This window comes from Coregonus lavaretus, assembly GCF_964263955.1.
Source record: "Coregonus lavaretus genome assembly, chromosome: 8".
Taxonomy (NCBI): domain Eukaryota; kingdom Metazoa; phylum Chordata; class Actinopteri; order Salmoniformes; family Salmonidae; genus Coregonus; species Coregonus lavaretus.
The window spans coordinates 26829649-26850764 of record NC_139995.1 but is presented as its reverse complement, the minus strand read 5'-3'; the positions used below and the strand labels follow the sequence as shown (position 1 = coordinate 26850764).

At 44.0% G+C, this 21116-nt stretch overlaps 1 protein-coding gene across 7 annotated transcripts in view; it reads right to left on the bottom strand.

Moving 5' to 3' along the window:
• Positions 1 to 16346, bottom strand: part of foxp4 (forkhead box P4) — a 51592-nt gene extending 35246 nt beyond the window's left edge. For 3 of the 7 annotated variants that reach the window (XM_084167348.1, XM_084167349.1, XM_084167351.1), the window contains exons 1-2: positions 16226 to 16344; positions 5747 to 5839 (exon numbers count right to left, since the gene is read on the bottom strand). In XM_084167348.1, the coding sequence (XP_084023474.1) occupies positions 5747 to 5839; positions 16226 to 16336 (204 nt within the window). In that variant the 5' untranslated portion in view covers positions 16337 to 16344. Of the gene's footprint in view, positions 1 to 5746; positions 5840 to 16225 lie in introns of all 7 variants that reach the window. The other 4 variants (XM_084167347.1, XM_084167350.1, XM_084167352.1 and 1 more) reach the window with 2 other exon arrangements.
• Between the last annotated feature and the right edge of the window lie 4770 nt (positions 16347 to 21116).

The window sequence follows — 21116 nt, the reverse complement described above, 5'->3', positions numbered from 1 at the left end:
TGTGTGTTCTGTTTACATTAGCCGCGGCTGAGTGGCCAAAGCTAGCGCAGTAACAGGCTGTCAATGTGATTTATGAGCACATCACACACTGTCTGAGCCTGCCAGTCACACACACACACACACACACACACACACACACACACACACACACACACACAGCCGGTCCCAAACGTCTGGTGTGACAGACAGAGTCACTTCATCAAGCTGACTTCTGACCAGCCCCAATGCACCACTCACAAACACGCGCACACACACACTCTCTCAGCATCACTTCTACACAGAAAAGAGCGAGTGGAACAATCAAAAAATAGAGAAGGGGTCAAAAGGTCACAGTCATCGATGCACAAATGCTCAAAAAGGCACAGGGGAGATTTTCCTTTTTTTCTACTCTCTCTCTCTTTCTCTCCATCTGGTGAGTGACCAGCAGAGAACACTGAGAGCTTTTACATTTTTTATATTTTAGTCATTTAGCAGACGCTCTTATCCAGAGCGACTTACAGTTAGTGAGTGCATACATTTTTATTTATTTTTTCATACTGGCCCCCCGTGGGAATCGAACCCACAACCCTGGCATTGCAAACGCCATGCTCTACTAACTGAGCTACTCATTTAATCACATCTTTTCATCCATCCATTAGATTTGTCCATTATTATTAGAACTATTAATCAGAATAAATATAATAAAGGACTAATTAAGTACTCCTCTGTGTACTGTAGTACTCCCCCTAGCCCCTATCCCCTAGGCACTTCCCCTATCCCCTAGGCCAGTGGTATTCAAAGTCAGGTTTGCGACCCCAGCTGCAGTGGGGGTCACCAACATTTAAAAAATAAGAGTACAGATTGTTGTATGGGACAATATGCAACAATTGTATTGATGTACTTAGTGGTTTCTTTTTATTTTGATAAGAGATTAAAAGGTTATTTGTTGATGTAAAAATTGAAATGTACTGATTTTAATGTTGTGTCCTTACATTTGGGGTGGGGTGGAGTCGTGAGAAATTCTGGCGGTAAAACTGGGGTCCCAGCTGAAAAAGTTTGAATACCACTGCCCTAGGCCCTTCCCCTAAGTGTCTGCGGGCTTTTGTTTTTTCCTTTTAATTAAGACCTAGACAACCAGGTGAGGGGAGTTCCTTACTAATTAGTGACCTTAATTCATCAATCAACTACAAGGGTGGAGCGAAAACCCGCAGACACACGGCCCTCCGTGGAATGAGTTTGACCCATGTGCCCTAAACCCTATTTCCTGGGCACTTGATAAGTAGGTGACCTACGTAGGCCTATGTAACCTACCTGCCATACCCATTCTAACCAGTAGGGTGAGCACCTCCGGGCCTGGAGGTCCACAGCCCTGCTGCGTTTCCTTCTTCCTCTCAGACCTGGGACACCAGGTGAGTGGAGACTCTGGCCAATCAATGTCATTAACCATTCAATTAACCACCAGCTAGAGAAGAAAAGAAGCAGTATTGCGTCCTGGAGGCACTATTGATGACCATAAGGCATTGAGTTAGACTGTAGAGCAGGCTTAGCTTTAGCTGTACACAGGAGAGGATGTATGTCCACAACAGTGGGTGTGGTGAACCATCACACATCAACTGCGGTGTGTGTGTGAGTGAGTGTGTGTGGTGTGGATGTGTGTTTGTGACCAGTGTTTGCACTTGTCTGGTTGTTACAGGAAAACAAAACCGGAGGATCAGACAGGAGAAGAAAGAAAAAAGAAAGAAAGAAACAGCATCAGACACAGTCTCTACATGCAAGTCAACCACAACTGGTTTGCTTTGGTCACGGTTGAGTTGGCTGACCGCTGTAGGCAAGGGGGGAGAGGGTCCACAGGGAGAGGGGGATCAGGGATGAGAGAGGAGGAAAGGATGGCAGGAGGGAGAAAGGAGGGATGATCTAGAGCGAACCTCCTCATGCAATTCCCACAATGGTCCCTGGAGTCCATGAGCTCTCTAGAAGTCTCTGTTTCCTACCTGCTCTTGTCTCCTTCTCTCTCGCTCCTCTCTCTCTCCCTCTCTCTCTCTCCCTCTCTCTCGCTCCTCTCTCTCTCCCTCTCTCTCTCTCCCTCTCTCTCTCTCGCTCCTCTCTCTTTCGCTCCTCTCTCTCTCTCTCTACTCTCTGAAAATGTCAGGTTAGATGGGGAGTGTGTGTGTTTGTGATAAAATCCCTATATTATTGTTATCAACTCACAACCAATGTTCCCTCAAAGTTTTTTTACTATGAAAACTGAGGCTGTACCCGCTTTAAGTTACAGTTTCAGACAGTGGTCAAGCAGACTACTGTGGCTATTTGATCATAATGTAGGCCTACCAGAGTTGCCTACCATCAGAAACAATGGAGAAAATGCATCCCATAACATTTTATCATGGAAATAGCTGTTCCATCATTCAGCCTACAGTAGCAGCCAATGTGTGGTGTTCAATGTAGTCCTATATTCCATGAGACTTTTGAAAAAAACATGCAGGGCTTGACATGAACCTGTAAATGTTGTTGTGCTGTTTGATGCAAGAAACCACTTTAAAAAATAAAACGCATTATTATACCCATACCATTATTACAGAGAATCAGACAAATTATGCTACCCTCTGCCTATTGGCTACTTAGCTTATTCAAGCCTGTCTCAAAATACAACACTGCCCATTTAAGACAAAAACAAGCTCTTTACCTAACTCGATTTTCAAAGATTCCTAGAAATTTACACGTTTTGAGCTCTTGTAGGAAGCAATCTCTCCCATTGCTGACTACAAATGATCTACAGTACCAGTCAAAAGTTTGGACACACCTACTCATTCCAGGCTTTTTCTTAATTTTTACTATTTTCTACATTGTAAAATAATAGGGAAGACATCAAAACTATGAAATAACACATATGGAATCATGTAGTAACCAAAGAAGTGTTAAACAAATCTAAATCTATTTTATATTTGAGATTCTTCAAAGTAGCCACCGTTTGCCTTGATGACAGCTTTGCACAATCCTGCCTAAATGACTACAGACCTGTAGCACTCACGTCTGTAGCCATGAAGTGCTTTGAAAGACTGGTCATGGCTCACATCAACACCATTATCCCAGAAACCCTTGACCCACTCCAATTTGCATACCGCCCCAACAGATCCACAGATGATGCAATCTTTATTGCGCTCCACACTGCCCTTTCACACCTGGACAAAAGGAACACCTACAGTGAGGGAAAAAAGTATTTGATCCCCTGCTGATTTTGTACGTTTGCCCACTGACAAAGACATGATCAGTCTATCATTTTAATGGTAGGTTTATTTGAACAGTGAGAGACAGAATAACAACAAAAAAATCCAGAGAAACGCATGTCAAAAATGTTATAAATTGATTTGCATTTTAATGAGGGAAATAAGTATTTGACCCCTCTGCAAAACATGACTTAGTACTTGGTGGCAAAACCCTTGTTGGCAATCACAGAGGTCAGACGTTTCTTGTAGTTGGCCACCAGGTTTGCACACATCTCAGGAGGGATTTTGTCCCACTCCTCTTTGCAGATCTTCTCCAAGTCATTAAGGTTTTGAGGCTGACGTTTGGCAACTCGAACCTTCAGCTCCCTCCACAGATTGTCTATGGGATTAAGGTCTGGAGACTTGCTAGGCCACTCCAGGACCTTAATGTGCTACTTCTTGAGCCACTCCTTTGTTGCCTTGGCCGTGTGTTTTGGGTCATTGTCATGCTGGAATATCCATCCACGACCCATTTTCAATGCCCTGGCTGAGGGAAGGAGGTTCTCACCCAAGATTTGACGGTACATGGCCCCGTCCATCGTCCCTTTGATGCAGTGAAGTTGTCCTGTCCCCTTAGCAGAAAAACACCCCCAAAGCATAATGTTTCCACCTCCATGTGTGACGGTGGGGATTGTGTTCTTGGGGACATAGGCAGCATTCCTCCTCCTCCAAACACGGCGAGTTGAGTTGATGCCAAAGAGCTCCATTTTGGTCTCATCTGACCACAACACTTTCACCCAGTTCTCCTCTGAATCATTCAGATGTTCATTGGCAAACTTCAGACGGCCCTGTATATGTGCTTTCTTGAGCAGGGGACCTTGCGGACGCTGCAGGATTTCAGTCCTTCACGGCGTAGTGTGTTACCAATTGTTTTCTTGGTGACTATGGTCCCAGCTGCCTTGAGATCATTGACAAGATCCTCCCGTGTAGTTCTGGGCTGATTCCTCACCGTTTTCATGATCATTGCAACTCCACGAGGTGAGATCTTGCATGGAGCCCCAGGCCGAGGGAGATTGACAGTTATTTTGTGTTTCTTCCATTTGCGAATAATCGCACCAACTGTTGTCACCTTCTCACCAAGCTGCTTGGCGATGGTTTTGTAGCCCATTCCAGCCTTGTGTAGGTCTACAATCTTGTCCCTGACATCCTTGGAGAGCCATCCAGGACCTATATACCAGGCGGTGTCAGAGGAAGGCCCTAAAAATTGTCAAAGACTCCAGCCACCCTAGTCATAGACTGTTCTCTCTGCTACCGCACAGCAACCGGTACCGGAGCGCCAAGTCTAGGTCCAAGAGGCTTCTAAACAGCTTCTACCCCCAAGCCATAAGACTCCTGAACATCTAATCAAATGGCTGCCCAGACTATTTGCATTGCCCCCCCCCCCCCCCTCTTTTACGCTGCTGCTACTCTCTGTTTATTATCTATGCATAGTCACTTTAATAACTCTACCTAAATGTACCTATTACCTCAATTACCTCAACTAACCGGTTCCTCCGCACGTTGACTCGGTACAGGTACCCCCTGTATATAGCCTCGCTATTGTTATTTTACTGCTGCTCTTTAATTATTTGTTACTTTTATTTTTTATAATTTTTTTATTTAATGTATTTTTTGGTATTTTATTTTTGGTATTCTTTCTTAAAATTGCATTGTTGGTTAAGGGTTTATAAGTAAGCATTTCACTGTAAGGTCTACACCTGTTGTATTCGGCTCATATGACAAATAACATTTGATTTGATTTGATATTTCTTGTGCGCTGCAGTCCCGGGGAAGCTGCGCGCCCGCATGCAGTTTAGAGGGAACATTGCTCACAACCCTGAATTGAACCCCCCCCCCCCCCCCCCCCCCCACAGTAATCTGGTGGGATCGATGTGGATACTCTTTGTTGTTACGTGTTGTGATCCTACTTAATCCCCCATGATCCCTGTTAGTGTGGTTAAACCTGGCGGAGGTGTGTGTTGGCACCGTTCTCACCGCTTGCGGGGGTTAATTGACAATTAAAAGTGTCAGGCCCCTCCTATATTGAGGCTACAACAGGATTCTACCTCAGGCTTCACACACACACACACACACACACACACACACACACACACACACACACACACACACACACACACACACACACACACACACACAGGCTTAACGCCATGTAAATAAATACTTATCCTGCATTAAGACAGAACTCTCTGTGAGTAGGGTTTGGCATGGTGTATTAGCAGAGAAAAATGTAAAGCCATATTCCATCACTACCATAATCCCTGTTTGGAAACGCAGAGTACACAAAACAGAAATACAATAAGAGGACAGGATGAGGAAAGGAGAGAATGAGAGGAGGATGAGTAGAAGAGGTGATCACTGCCCCTTGTGCAATCGCTCTTTAAGTCACAGCGCCTCACCTCCTTAAGCCCTACTCCCCAATCCCCTAACTCACGTGTTGGCCACTTCAACTATGTACGAGTGTGCTTGTGAGTGCACTTGATAACACCACTCAGTAGGGGTCTCACCTCTTTGGCTGCCTGCTTCCCAGCCTGCTGCTGTTGCTGAGTCAGAAGCTGAAGATGCAGCTGCTCTTGTTGCTTCTTATAGTACTCCTGTAGCTGAAGATAGAGGGAGGCAGGGAGGGAGGCAGGGAGGGAGGGAGGGAGGCAGGGAGGGAGGGAGGGAGGGAGGGAGGGAGGGAGGGAGGGAGGGAAAAGGGGAGACACATTGATCAAAAGCCTCCTGTGACAGCAAACCCCAGGCCTAGCTGCAATAACACAAAGCAGAGAGAGAGCAGTAAGACTGAGGAGGCATGTGTGTGTGTGTGTGTGTGTTTGTGTGTGTGATGTATAATCAGTTTCCACAGCAACTAAAGCAGGTAGACAACATGTTATTGTAATGTGTATAGGTGTATAATATGTGCAGGGAGGCTAGGGAACCAGCTGGAGGTGCATTATCACGGGGGAGAAGAGGTAGATAAACCAGCTAGCATGATCAAATACACACACACATCTTTCTAGATAAATGTTGATTCTCACGTGGTAAAAGGGTGAAAGAGTTATAGAGATGTGCTAACATGACCCAACAGGAGTGTTCTGTCCCTCTAGGGAAGATGTGCTGCTGAAGCCATGGAGAGATGCACATAGCTATTTTTCTTTTACTTTCTTCCTTTAAAAATAGTTATTTAATGTTCACCTGAAACACCTGGACAGAGGTGGGCGTGGGTGTGTGTACAGGACCAATGGGGGTGTAGGTTTGAAGCGCCCCGTAAATCTTGGTGCCCTACAGTTGCTGGCATGTAAAAGGCGTCACCATAGCACCAGAGACAGATGTGATACACTGTTATTTATGGGCTGCTTACTTATCGGGTTGGGGGAGGAGGGACGTGTTCTGACGTGGCCATTTTGAAGGAGAATCAAGGTGTATCAGCCTGATTGCTATAAATATACTTCGATTTCGGTCATTTGAAAAGGTCCTGAGAACGATATATTCCTTCCTCGGCTCTAAAATAAAAATAAAAAACATTGCCCAGCACTGGGTGCGAACTCGTGATGCTCGGAGCGCGCTGGTCAGACAACTGCGCCACCACAGTTCAGAATGCTCTAGCAATAATTGATGGTTATAGCGCATCGTTTTTAATTATAACCTTAACCACTCAGAGTTAATGCCTAAACTGTTAACATTCAAGTTGTTTCTGTTTTAATCCTGTAACCACACGGAATTAACCCTGTAACCACGCAGAATTAAATAAACGTTCATAATTAATACGTCAAATTTCGAAGGGAAACTATGAAATCTTGTTGATCTTTATAGTCTGACGTTAACAACTAGCCTAGTAAAGGTAAAAAGTAAAGTCATATGGTTTCAACCAGCCTGTGTTTTCAGATCAGAGAAGATGAGGGAAGGGGCCGACAATAGGGAGCCACATTGGACTCCTGACTGATATTGTTACTACTGACTAGCCACAGCCTGTTTCTGTTTGTTTGACTAACTAATCAATCATTTACCAAGGACACTCCATTAAGATAAGCATCTCCCTGTGCTCTGACAGCCTGTCTCTACAACAGGGGAATGTGTGTCTGTGTGTACTTCTCTTTCTATTCCTCTGATTCTGTCCATTTCACTTCTTCATTCTTTGTCCCTCCGTCCCTCCGCCGTCCCTCCTCCCTCTCTTTTCACACTCCATAGGCAGAGTTAATCTCACCTCTCCAAGTCACTGGCTGCCTCCCTTTCACAGACACACACATGCACGCACGCACGCAAGCACACGCTAGGCTGGAGCTGGATAGTTAATAATTAAGTGATAATTAAGGTATTTTTTATGATTTGATTCAGTGGCTCTGCAGCATTAAGAGAGCCAGCCTATTACTGTGACCTTGACTTGACTAACACACCAAGAAATAAACTAGATCAGCTGTGGTGTAATTAAAGGTTAGAGGAAACGTAAAGGTTAAAACACACACACACACACACACAGAAACACACACACACGCACATACATACACACACACATGAACTCAAACACTCCCACACACACACACAATGCAAAGTCTCCATGGGGATATGAAATATAATGCTCCGATTGACTGATGTGGTCTGTGATTGCTGCATGTAATGTGTGTGTGTGTGTGCTGATTTGTGGCTGATTTGCTGATATATACTAGGAGGCAGTCATGGTGTGGTTAATTAAGTGGGAGAGTTGTGTTAAACTCAAGTGGTTTTAAAAGCAGAGGTAAAATGGCCTTACACAAGTGTGTGTGCATGCATGTGAGTGTGTGTAAGTGTTTCACCCCCACTGCCTCTCTCCTCGTTAGAGTAAAAAGAGCTGTGCAAGCCCTTCTTAACCGTCTCATTCCCAGAGAGCCAGCATATTTCCATTACCATCCATTTTGTCAGATCTTCCCACTGCAATTTATAGTAGCCTAAAGCAACACTTCCTTATTAAATCTACTGTCTGTTCAAGCCCTGGACTTATGTGTGTGTGTTAAATATATATGTTCTAGCCCTGCCTCTGTCAGAATTACTGTTCTATCTACACACTTTTAATAGCTGCCTATTCAACACGTACAGGAGAGGAAGTGTGTGTGTACAGTGCATTCGGAAAGTATTCAGACCCCTTTACTTTTTCCACATTTTGTTACGTTACAGCCTTATTTCAAAATTAATTTCAAAAAAATCTTCAATCTACACACAATACCCAATAATGAGAAAGCAGAAACAGGTTTTTAGAAATGTTTGCAAATGTATTAAAAATAAAAAACTGAAATATCACATAAGTATTCAGACCCTTTACTCAGTACTTTGTTGAAGCACCTTTAGCAGCGATTACAGCCTTGAGTCTTCTTGGGTATGACACTACAAGCTTGGTACACCTGTATTTGGGGAGTTTCTCCAATTCTTCTCCGTAGATCCTCTCAAGCTCTGTCAGGTTGGATGGGGAGCATCGCTGCACAGCTATTTTCAGGTCTCTCCAGAGATGTTACATCGGGTTCAAGTCCGGGCTCTGGCTGGGCCACTCAAGGACATTCAGACACTTGTCCCGATGCCACTCTTGCGTTGTCTTGGTTGTGTGCTTAGGGTTGTTGTCCTGTTTGAAGGTGAACCTTCACCCCAGTCTGAGGTCCTGAGCTCTATGGAGCAGGTTTTCATCAAGGACCTCTCTGTACTTTGCTCAGTTCATCTTTCCCTTGAATCTGACTAATCTTCAAGTCCGTGCTGTTGAAGAACATCCCCACAGCATGATGCTGCCACCACCATGCTTCACCGTAGGGATAGTGCCAGCTTTCCTCCAGACGTGACGCTTGGCATTCAGGCCAAAGAGTTCAATCTTGGTTTCAATCAGACCAGAGAATCTTGTTTCTCATGGTCTGAGAGTCCTTCAGGTGTATTTTGGCAAACTCGCGGAATGTCATGTGCCTTTTACTGAGGAGTGGCTTCCGTCTGGCCACTCTACCATAAAGGCCTGATTGGTGGAGTGCTGCAGAGATGGTTGTCCTTCTGGAAGGTTCTCCCATCTCCACAGAGGAACTCTGGAGCTCTGTCAGAGTGACCATTGGGTTCTTGGTCACCTCCCTGACCAAGGCCCTTCTCCCCCAATTGCTCAGTTTGGCCGGGTGGCCAGCTCTAGGAAGTCTTGGTGGTTCCAAACTTCTTCCATTTAAGAATGATGGAGGCCACTGTGTTCTTGGGGACCTTCAACGCTGCAGAAATGTTTTGGTATCCTTCCCCAGATCTGTGCCTCGATACAATTCTGTCTCGTAGCTCTACGGACAATTCCTTCGTCCTCATGGCTTGGTTTTTGCTCTGACATGCACTGTCAACTGTGGGACCTTATATAGACAAGTGTGTTCCTTTCCAAATCATGTCCAATCAATTGAATTTACCACAGGTGGACTCCAATCAAGTTGTAGAAACATCAAGGATGATCACTGGAAACAGGATGCACCTGAGCTCAATTTCGAGTCTCATAGCAAAGGGTCTGAATACTTATGTAAATAAGCTATTTCTGTTTTTTATTTGTAATACATTTGCAAAACCTGTTTCGCTTTGTTATTGTGAGGTATTGTGTGTAGCTTGATGAGGGGAAAAAAATATGTAATCCATTTTAGAATAAGGCTGTAACGTAACAAAATGTGGAAAAAGTCAAGGGGTCTGAATACTTTCCAAATGCACTGTATGTGTGCCTGTTTGAGTGCATCTCTCTGCACATCTGTGTTTGTGTCTGTACATGCCTGCACTCAAAACAATGACGGGCTAAAAACAACCCAATTTGGGTTATTTGATAACCCAGTGCTGGTTAAATAGTGGACAGAACACATGTTGGGTTATTTTGACCCAGCCAGTTAGGTTCCGTGAATATCCCTACATGTTGGGTTGTTGGGATTACCCAAACATGGGTTAATTTAACCATCATTTGGGTATTACAGGACGCATGGCTTGTTAGGGGTGTCGCTTTCAGCTAGCTCTTATTGGCCACCCGTAAGAGTAAATGTCATTCCTGTTCATCATGTTAAGTTTACACCCAATTAGAGGAAAAACAAAAAGAAATGGAGAAACTTATTCAAGAAAGATCAAGTGTAATATATTATAAAAATAAAGCAAACTGGATGGAATATGTGGAAAAATGCACCAAATTCTTTTTTAATCTTCAACATAGGAATGCTACCAAAAAGAATTGACTGAAACTGGTTGCAAATGATGGAGTCACCCATGATTCACCAAATTATATTTTGAAGAGGAAACAAAGTACTTTAAGCATATGCTTTCGTTTCAGTCACCTCATCTCCTCTAACTGAAGCTAATTGTAGAGATTTTATTTCTATTGATAATGTAAATTTAACAGCCATACAGAAAGACTCATGTGAAGTTGAAATTACAGAGGAGGAACTTCTGGATGCAATTAAAGACTTTAAGTCCGGGAAAACACTCCAGGGTTGGATGGCATACCAGTCGAGGTATACCAAACCTTTTTTGATATACTCAGAGGATCGTTATTAGCATGTTTTAACCACTCCTATGGTAGATTATGACACTCAAGAAGAAGGTCTGATTTCATTATTACTGAAACAGGATACAAGTGGAAAATATAAAGATCCAGTCTATAAAAAAAATTGGAGGCCCCTTACACTTCAGTGTTGTGATGCAAAAGTTCTAGCAAAATGTATAGAATTAAAAAGGTATTGTCGGACATTATTCATTCTAATCAGACAGGTTTTTTACATGGAAGATACATTGGAGATAATATAAGGCAAGTACTGGAAACAATAGAACACTATGCAACATTTGGGAAACCAGGCCTGCTATTCATAGCAGACTTCGAAAAGGCATTTGATAAAGTACGACTGGGGTTTATATATAAATGCCTGGAGCATTTCATTTTTGGAGAATCTCTTTTAAAATGGGTTAAAATCATGTATAGTAACCCTAGGTGTAATATACAGTGGGGGAAAAAAGTATTTAGTCAGCCACCAATTGTGCAAGTTCTCCCACTTAAAAAGATGAGAGAGGCCTGTAATTTTCATCATAGGTACACGTCAACTATGACAGACAAATTGAGGAAAAAATATCCAGAAAATCACATTGTAGGATTTTTAATGAATTTATTTGCAAATTATGGTGGAAAATAAGTATTTGGTCACCTACAAACAAGCAAGATTTCTGGCTCTCACAGACCTGTAACTTCTTCTTTAAGAGGCTCCTCTGTCCTCCACTCATTACCTGTATTAATGGCACCTGTTTGAACTTGTTATCAGTATAAAAGACACCTGTCCACAACCTCAAACAATCACACTCCAAACTCCACTATGGCCAAGACCAAAGAGCTGTCAAAGGACACCAGAAACAAAATTGTAGACCTGCACCAGGCTGGGAAGACTGAATCTGCAATAGGTAAGCAGCTTGGTTTGAAGAAATCAACTGTGGGAGCAATTATTAGGAAATGGAAGACATACAAGCACTGATAATCTCCCTCGATCTGGGGCTCCACGCAAGATCTCACCCCGTGGGGTCAAAATGATCACAAGAACGGTGAGCAAAAATCCCAGAACCACACGGGGGGACCTAGTGAATGACCTGCAGAGAGCTGGGACCAAAGTAACAAAGCCTAACATCAGTAACACACTACGCCGCCAGGGACTCAAATCCTGCAGTGCCAGACGTGTCCCCCTGCTTAAGCCAGTACATGTCCAGGCCCGTCTGAAGTTTGCTAGAGTGCATTTGGATGATCCAGAAGAGGATTGGGAGAATGTCATATGGTCAGATGAAACCAAAATATAACTTTTTGGTAAAAACTCAACTCGTCGTGTTTGGAGGACAAAGAATGCTGAGTTGCATCCAAAGAACACCATACCTACTGTGAAGCATTGGGGTGGAAACATCATGCTTTGGGGCTGTTTTTCTGCAAAGGGACCAGGACGACTGATCCGTGTAAAGGAAAGAATGAATGGGGCCATGTATCGTGAGATTTTGAGTGAAAACCTCCTTCCATCAGCAAGGGCATTGAAGATGAAACGTGGCTGGGTCTTTCAGCATGACAATGATCCCAAACACACCGCCCGGGCAACGAAGGAGTGGCTTCTTAAGAAGCATTTCAAGGTCCTGGAGTGGCCTAGCCAGTCTCCAGATCTCAACCCCATAGAAAATCTTTCGAGGGAGTTGAAAGTCCGTGTTGCCCAGCGACAGCCCCAAAACATCACTGCTCTAGAGGAGATCTGCATGGAGGAATGGGCCAAAATACCAGCAACTTTGTGTGAAAACCTTGTGAAGACTTACAGAAAACGTTTGACTTGTGTCAATGCCAACAAAGGGTATATAACAAAGTATTGAGAAAGTTTTGTTATTGACCAAATACTTATTTTCCACCATAATCTGCAAATAAATTCATTAAAAATCCTACAATGTGATCTACTGGATGTTTTTTCCTCATTTTGTCTGTCATAGTTGACGTGTACCTATGATGAAAATTACAGGCCTCTCTCATCTTTTTAAGTGGGAGAACTTGCACAATTGGTGGCTGACTAAATACTTTTTTTCCCCACTGTAGTAAATAATGGCTATTTCTCAGAAAGTTTTAAACTGTCAAGAGGAGTGAAACAAGGTTGTCCACTATCGGCATATCTATTTATTATGGCCATCGAGATGTTAGCTATTAAAATCAGATCCAACAATAATATCAAGGGATTAGAAATCCAGGGCTTAAAAACAAAGGTGTCATTGTACGCTGATGATTCATGTTTTCTTTTAAATCCACAACTTGAATCTCTCCACAGCCTCATAGAGGAGCTAGATACATGTTCTAACCTCTCTGGATTACAACCAAATTATGATAAATGTACTATATTACGTATTGGATCACTAGAAAATAAAATGTGTACATTACCATGTAGTTTACCAATAAAATGGTCTGATGGTGATGTGGATATACTTGGAATACATATCCCAAATGAAATAAATGATCTCACTCCAATAAATGTTTATAGAAAGTTAGCTAAAATAGATAAGATCTTGCTACCATGGAAAGGTAAATACCTGTCAATTTGTGGAAAAATCACCCTGATTAACTCTTTAGTATTATCCCAGTTTACCTATTTGCTTATGGTCTTGCCTACGCCTAGCAAACAGTTTTTAAATTATATGAGAAAAAAATATTCGATTTTATTTGGAACGGCAAGCCAGACAAAATTAAACGGGCCTATTTATATAATGAATATGAATTCAGAGGACAGAAATTATTAAAAATTAAAGCATTAGACCTATCACTAAAAGCTTCTGTCATACAAAAGTTATACAGTGAGGGAAAAAAGTATTTGATCCCCTGCTGATTTTGTAAGTTTGCCCACTGACAAAGAAATGATCAGTCTATAATTTTAATGGTAGGTTTATTTGAACAGTGAGAGACAGAATAACAACAAAAAAATCCAGATAAACGCATGTCAAAAATGTTATAAATTGATTTGCATTTTAATGAGGGAAATAAGTATTTGACCCCCTCTCAATCAGAAAGATTTCTGGCTCCCAGGTGTCTTTTATACAGGTAACGAGCTGAGATTAGGAGCACACTCTTAAAGGGAGTGCTCCTAATCTCAGCTTGTTACCTGTATAAAAGACACCTGTCCACAGAAGCAATCAATCAATCAGATTCCAAACTCTCCACCATGGCCAAGACCAAAGAGCTCTCCAAGGATGTCAGGGACAAGATTGAGACCTACACAAGGCTGGAATGGGCGACAAGACCATCACCAAGCAGCTTGGTGAGAAGGTGACAACAGTTGGTGCGATTATTCGCAAATGGAAGAAACAGAAAATAACTGTCAATCTCCCTCGGCCTGGGGCTTCATGCAAGATCTCACCTCGTGGAGTTGCAATGATCATGAGAATGGTGAGGAATAAGCCCAGAACTACACGGGAGGATCTTGTCAATGATCTCAAGGCAGCTGGGACCATAGTCACCAAGAAAACAATTGGTAACACACTACGCCGTGAAGGACTGAAATCCTGCAGTGCCTGCAAGGTCCCCCTGCTCAAGAAAGCACATATACATGCCCGTCTGAAGTTTGCCAATGACCATCTGGATGATCCAGAGGAGGAATGGGAGAAGGTCATGTGGTCTGATGAGACAAAAATAGAGCTTTTTGGTCTAAACTCCACTCACCGTGTTTGGAGGAAGAAGAAGGATGAGTATAACCCCAAGAACACCATCCCAACCATGAAGCATGGAGGTGGAAACATCATTCTTTGGGGATGCTTTTCTGCAAAGGGGACAGGACGACTGCACCGTATTGAGGGGAGGATGGATGGGGCCATGTATCGCGAGATCTTGGCCAACAACCTCCTTCCCTCAGTAAGAGCATTGAAGATGGGTCGTGGCTGGGTCTTCCAGCATGACAACGACCCGAAACACACAGCCAGGGCAACTAAGGAGTGGCTCCGTAAGAAGCATCTCAAGGTCCTGGAGTTGCCTAGCCAGTCTCCAGACCTGAACCCAATAGAAAATCTTTGGAGGGAGCTGAAAGTCCGTATTGCCCAGCGACAGCCCCGAAACCTGAAGGATCTGGAGAAGGTCTGTATGGAGGAGTGGGCCAAAATCCCTGCTGCAGTGTGTGCAAACCTGGTCAAGACCTACAGGAAACGTATGATCTCTGTAATTGCAAACAAAGGTTTCTGTAGCAAATATTAAGTTCTGCTTTTCTGATGTATCAAATACTTATGTCATGCAATAAAATGCAAATTAATTACTTAAAAATCATACAATGTGATTTTCTGGATTTTTGTTTTAGATTCCGTCTCTCACAGTTGAAGTGTACCTATGATAAAAATTACAGACCTCTACATGCTTTGTAAGTAGGAAAACCTGCAAAATCGGCAGTGTATCAAATACGTGTTCTCCCCACTGTATCTGCAATATTAAAGCTGATCTACCCCCCGACCCCCCCCCAAAAAAGTTTACATCCTGCAAATTCTAATTTCAAGAATATTTTTTTACACATTCTTCTATAATATTAAGATGATGTATTACTTATTGTAATAAAGTATACCACCTTATTGTATCCCAACAATGGTGTAGACATAGGCTTTTAGGGAACTCATACATTTCTGTAAGCGTCATTGAAGCTATAAAAATGTCAATGGTCGACCTTAATATGTGATAACTATGCAACAGAACATATGAACAGGAATTACATTTACTCTCATGGGCATCTAAAAATAACTATCTACCCACTGGGTCTTATCTCAATAACCAAGTACCAATAACCCAGCATTTTTTTTATGAAAACAACCTAACTAAGTGACCCAACACCTGCAACCCAGCAGTTGGGTCAACCAAACAACCCAGCATGTTTTAGAGTGTGTGTTTGTGTGTATTTGCATGTGGTGTATGTATGTATGTGTGTATTTTTGTGAGTGTGTATGTGGACTAATTTCCGTAGGTTTGTGAGGTGTTTGGTGCTAGCCACGACGCCGCTGCGTTAAATATTTGACAGATGTGTGATGTTGCCTGCCAGGTAAGAGTGGTTGCTGTGCCGAACCAAACGGAACAAACACACTCCCGCCTCCAACACACACCCAGATCATAGCACCTCATCACAAACTCCTAACCAACCAACAACCAGGACATGTTAACTGGTGCCCAAAGACGGTTAACATAAGCTCTCGCTGGCTGCGAGGTGTTTGTGGCTGAGTGTGTGGCTGGGTGTTACATTGCTAAAATAAGCATTTGTAAGAGTTTGGCTCTGCTCACTGATGGGGAGGTGCTCGAGGACTAAACAGGCGTTATAGAATTGGCAAGTGTGAGACTGCGTGTGTGTCTGTGTGTGTGTGTGGTTATGTGTCTGTGTGGGTGTGTGTGCATGCGTGTGTTACACTCTGTTCAAAGGCCTCAAAGCGCTCAGTAACTGTGCCAGAGGATACAATCACAACCAGTGTGTCAGTACCTCAACATAGACACATTTAGACATGCTGGGCTGGGACTGAGCCCAGGAAGGAGAGTGTGCGTTCATATGGGTTACCTGCTGTAGCATAAGGGCCTGTTGCTGTTGCAGCAGGGCCTGTAGCTGAGGAGGGGACAGTATCTGCTGCATCTGTTGGGGAGTGATCATCTGGGGGGTCAACATAGCCATGGACACTGGCACCTAGAGGGAGAGGAGGAGACAGACTACTTGTATAGAGCACACACACTCACATGTATGTGCATGTGCACACAAGCACGCACGAACACACACACATCGTTGACACTGTGACACAGTGCTGGCATTGTGATAAAGTTGGCAGTGTGTGTGTGAAATCAAAGAGAGATAAAACCTAGTGATGTAATCTCCCTATGGAATATAAAGTCTTATCTGCTTCAATAAACAGATTATTATGAGTCTCTATCCACACAATCAGGTCTTTGAGAGCAGAATGGAACAAAAAACAATCAGATCAGATGTTATCTGGGGAAAAGGCTAGAGGCAGGCTGGGACACAGACACATTTGGCAGCAGCGGGTGCTGCGCTGCACTAGCAGATTCTAAACACACACACACACAGATTTGGCAGCGTGCAGTGATGCATCGGGATAGCAGATACGCCGCAATGCTAATCTGATTAGAAACATACTGTGACTGAATGGAGACAAACTAACCGCTCAGAGAATAACACACACACACACCACTGACAGAGTAACAGAAATATTAGCGTTGATGCTATCCTCTGGCCAGGAGCTAACTCAAAGAGCATCCACCTGTCGATTGAACACACATGCAAGCACGTATTGGATGGTACGCACGCACACACACGCATCCACCAGATGATTAAGAGTTTTCCTCCTCAGTAAGTGAATTTGCCTAGAACACCCCAGATTTCGCAGCCATCAATTAAACTCCACAGTCAGCCCACAGAGAGAGAGAAGCGGGGAGAGAAGAGAGAAGAGAGGGGAGAGAGAGAGGGAAAGACAGGGAGTGCAAGAGAGAGAGAGAGCAAGAGAGAGGAAGAGAGAGAGAGACAGTGAAGGAGAGAGAGACTGAGACAGACAGAAATAGACAGATAAAAAGAGAGAGCAAGAGAAATCCATGCTGTTGTTTAGTCCTACACTCTTAGAATTAGTGGTGACTTGAGGAACCCTGGAGATCCTAAAGGAACCCCTGGAGTTCCTCAAGGAACCATTGCTAGTCAATGGTTCATATTTGCAAATTCGGTTAGTTGAGGGGTTCATGGAGGAACCTTTAATGGTTCAATGTAGCAACGGGTTCCTGGAGGATGCCTGGAGTGGAGGCATGGCTTAGTAGGGGCGTGGCTTTAAGATATATATTTTTGGGCCACCCGTTACAGTAAATGCCATTCCTGTTAATCTGTTCTGTTGTATTGTCATCACATGTTAAGGTTGAACACTGACATTTTTGTAGCTTCAGTGAAACTAATAGAGGTGTAGTACTTCCTCAAGAGCCTATGCAAATCCCAAAGTTGGAATAGTTACCACTTTATTACTGTGTGTAATCAGGAATGTTAATATTATTAATATTATATTAGAATATGTAATATGTAATATGCATAAAAATTCAAGGAACATTTTAATTTGCAGTATACAAACATAACATGATGAACAGGAATGACATTTACGCTAACGCCTCCAATAAGCAACACCTCCAATGATAGGCTGCCACCCCTCAATATATTATTAAAAAGGTTTAAATTGAACCCATCCCATCACAAAAAGGTTCCGGTTTGAACCTTTACATAGGAGTTCCTTGAAGACCCTTTTCAGAGGGGTTCCTCCAGGAACCTTTTTCAACTGGAAAGCTTCTGCCGGTGTGGCAACCCAAAAGGTTCTTCCAGGCACCTTTACTTCTAAGAGTGTACAGCTGATGCCAAGCAGGTGAGCTATGACCCTCTTCACCGAGAGATGAAGAGAAAGAGAGGGATGATAACCTCTTCCTTTACAGCTCAATAAAAATAATACTCTGTGCTCAATACAAATAAGAGCTGTTAGGAAGAGATGGCTGCTTTAACAGAGATATACGACCCTGGGCTAGAACTTCCCGTATATGGACATTCATCTCAAATCCCCCTGTGGAAAAACAGAGCTTTTCGCTCTCTTCCTCTCTCCCCTCGCTATATCTGTTTCTCTCTCTCTCTTTCTTTCTCTTTCTCTGTCTCTAGTTCTGTTCTTCCATCTCTCTCCCGCTCTCTCTTTTCTCTCTCTCTCGCCCCTTGTCTGTCTGTTTCTCTATCTCTCTTTATCTCTTTCTTTCTCTCACTCTCATTCTGATATTGGCAGTCATCTGTTTTGCAGCGCTGCATGGCTACGCGTCTCCCTGAGCAGTCTATTTATTCGCTGCCTGAGGGGTGGCTGGGGAGAGAAGGAGGGAAAGAGAGAGAGATAAACAGAGAGAGAGAGGAAGAGCTGTCAGTGGTAAATTAAATCTGTAAAGGGCTGATTTGACTTTGTAAACAAGATTGGCCATAAATACTAACACCCTCCCTCCCTCCCTCCCTCTGTTATCAGCTGCAGCCTGTGTGTCGGGCCCTGTCCAATCCCTTATTGTAAGCTGCCGTATCGTGATCAAACAAACCATCCATATCCCAACACACTCACTCATCACAGGGAGAGGAGGGGAGAGGGGTAGACTGAGAGGGAGGGTGAGGGTAAGGGGTAAAGGGAACCAGGGTAGACAGGTACAACAAGGGTGGGTACCAAGAGAGCTGCATCTATCCCCCTGTCTTTCTGTGTGTCTGTAGAGGGAGAGTGATCCCTTACTGTTTATCTGACTTCCACACAGAGAGGATCACAGTGACATAATAGCACAACAACACAACACACGGCAGACAATCAACTGGGACCTGGGCACTAGGAGGGCAAATGGTAGTGTGAGGGGGTGTGAGGAAGGGTGAGGTGGGGGTGAGCAGGTGAGACGGCATGGGTGAGGAGCAGGTGAGGGTGAGGAAGGGGTGATGTACGCTTGGTGTCACACCAATTTGCCTCCGCCAGCGCCGCCGGTGCTGCTCGTCACTCTTGGCTGGTAAATGAAAACCTGTAATTAATTGCTCTTGTGCATCCCATTCTCTCCTCCTGTCACACACACACACACACACACACACACACACACACACACACACACACACACACACAGACACAGACACAGACACACACACACACACACACACCCGCACACACACACACATACACAGACACACACCCAGTCTCTCCCCCTAACAACCCATACATTCTATTTCATACACATGCTCATTGACATGTTCAAGTTGCAGACGCAATAATTACTGGAGTTATAGCACCTTTCTGTTTGTTGCCGGACACACTGATGGCAGGCCTGAATATGTGTGTGTGTGTGCGTGTGTGTGTGTGTGCGTGTGCGTTCATGTGTGTGTAGTGTGTGACAGGGGCTGAATGATGAGTTGTTAAGGTTTGACGCCATTAATTGCCCCTATAATCTAATATCACAAAGCGGTGTGATTACGGAAGCGCGCGGCGCGTCGGCTATACCTCGCACCGCCTCCCAGCGACAGGGAGAAAACAAAAGAGGCGCCATTAGCGGTTTGACGGGCCCTAACAAAAGACACTCACAATGTGGAATTATATTTTCATTCGGCTTTGTCTCTCCCTGTGAATTATTTCTCCCCTTTCATTGTCCTGTGAATAGGGGAGAGAGTGAAAAGCCAGGCGATTTGAAGTCAGCCATTTATTAAATGCATTTAATTTTTCACTCTCCTCTCTTCTTCTTTTTTTTCTCGGCGTTGCATGTTAATTTAAAAGAGAGAGATGCGAGGTAGATTAGTAGGAGCGGAGGTGGAGAGGGGTGAGAGTGGGATGAGGGGGAAAGGGGGATGAGGGAGGGAGGTGGAATGAGACAGCTTACACATCCAGGCTGCACTCTAAAACCTAGACAAAGACACACTTTCCCTTTCAGAGAGACCGGAGAGAAAGGACGGAAGGAACAGGGAGGGAAGTGAAAGAGAGGATAGAGACAGAGAGAGAAATTACAGACAGGATGAATCAGAGGGGGATTGGTGGAAGAGGGAGATGGAGAGATAGAGAGAATGGACTGGTCTGGTACAGGCCTCAAGCCTGTGTGTGTGTCTGTGTGTGTGTGTGTCTGTGTCTCTGTGTGTGTGTGTGTGTCTGTGTGTGTGTGACAGACACACAGCACCATAAAAGTCAGAGACTGACAGAGGTCAACCTTCGCCACAGAGAGACACAGAACGAAGGGAGGAGAAGGGGAGGAGAGGGGGAGGAAAGAGAAGGGGAGGAGAGAGGGGAGGCGAGAGACACAGCCCTGTCATTTCCAGAGAGTGGAGGGGTAATTAGAGAGGTTGTTTGAAGAGGGAGTTTAACTGATTAACAAAGGAAGAGAGGGAGCGAGGGAGAGAGAGAGAGATGGAAGGAGAAAAAGTAAAAGGCAACGCATCCCAGAGGGATGGAGAGAGGGAGAGAGGGAGATGTATCACGCATTTCAATGAGGCTAGATCTCTAACTCCTCTCCTCCCTTGATTACTTTTAATTCCAGACAAGGAGAGCCCTGTTTTCCATTTCAGATGAAATCACATGGATGTGAGCAGTTATGGCACGGCTGGACCAGGCTAATAACCACACTGTAGACTCAGGCCTGGATTCAAAAGGAACGCATGGCATTTCATATGGAGGGGGGAGGGGGGGGGGGGGGGCAGAGAAATGGCAGTCATACATTTCCAAACTCTTTTAGGATGATGACCCTACTATATTGGTGAAGAGAGAACTATGGAAAGGGTATTTTTCTTTTGAATAAGTGCTTGACAAGAAGTGGATGGGTGTGTTGGTGGAGGGGGGGGGGGGTCGTTTCAACTGTCAAGGCCAGTCTAGCTGTAATGAGCTGTGCACTAAATGACCGTATTTAAACACACACACACCGTATTTAAATATAGACATGAC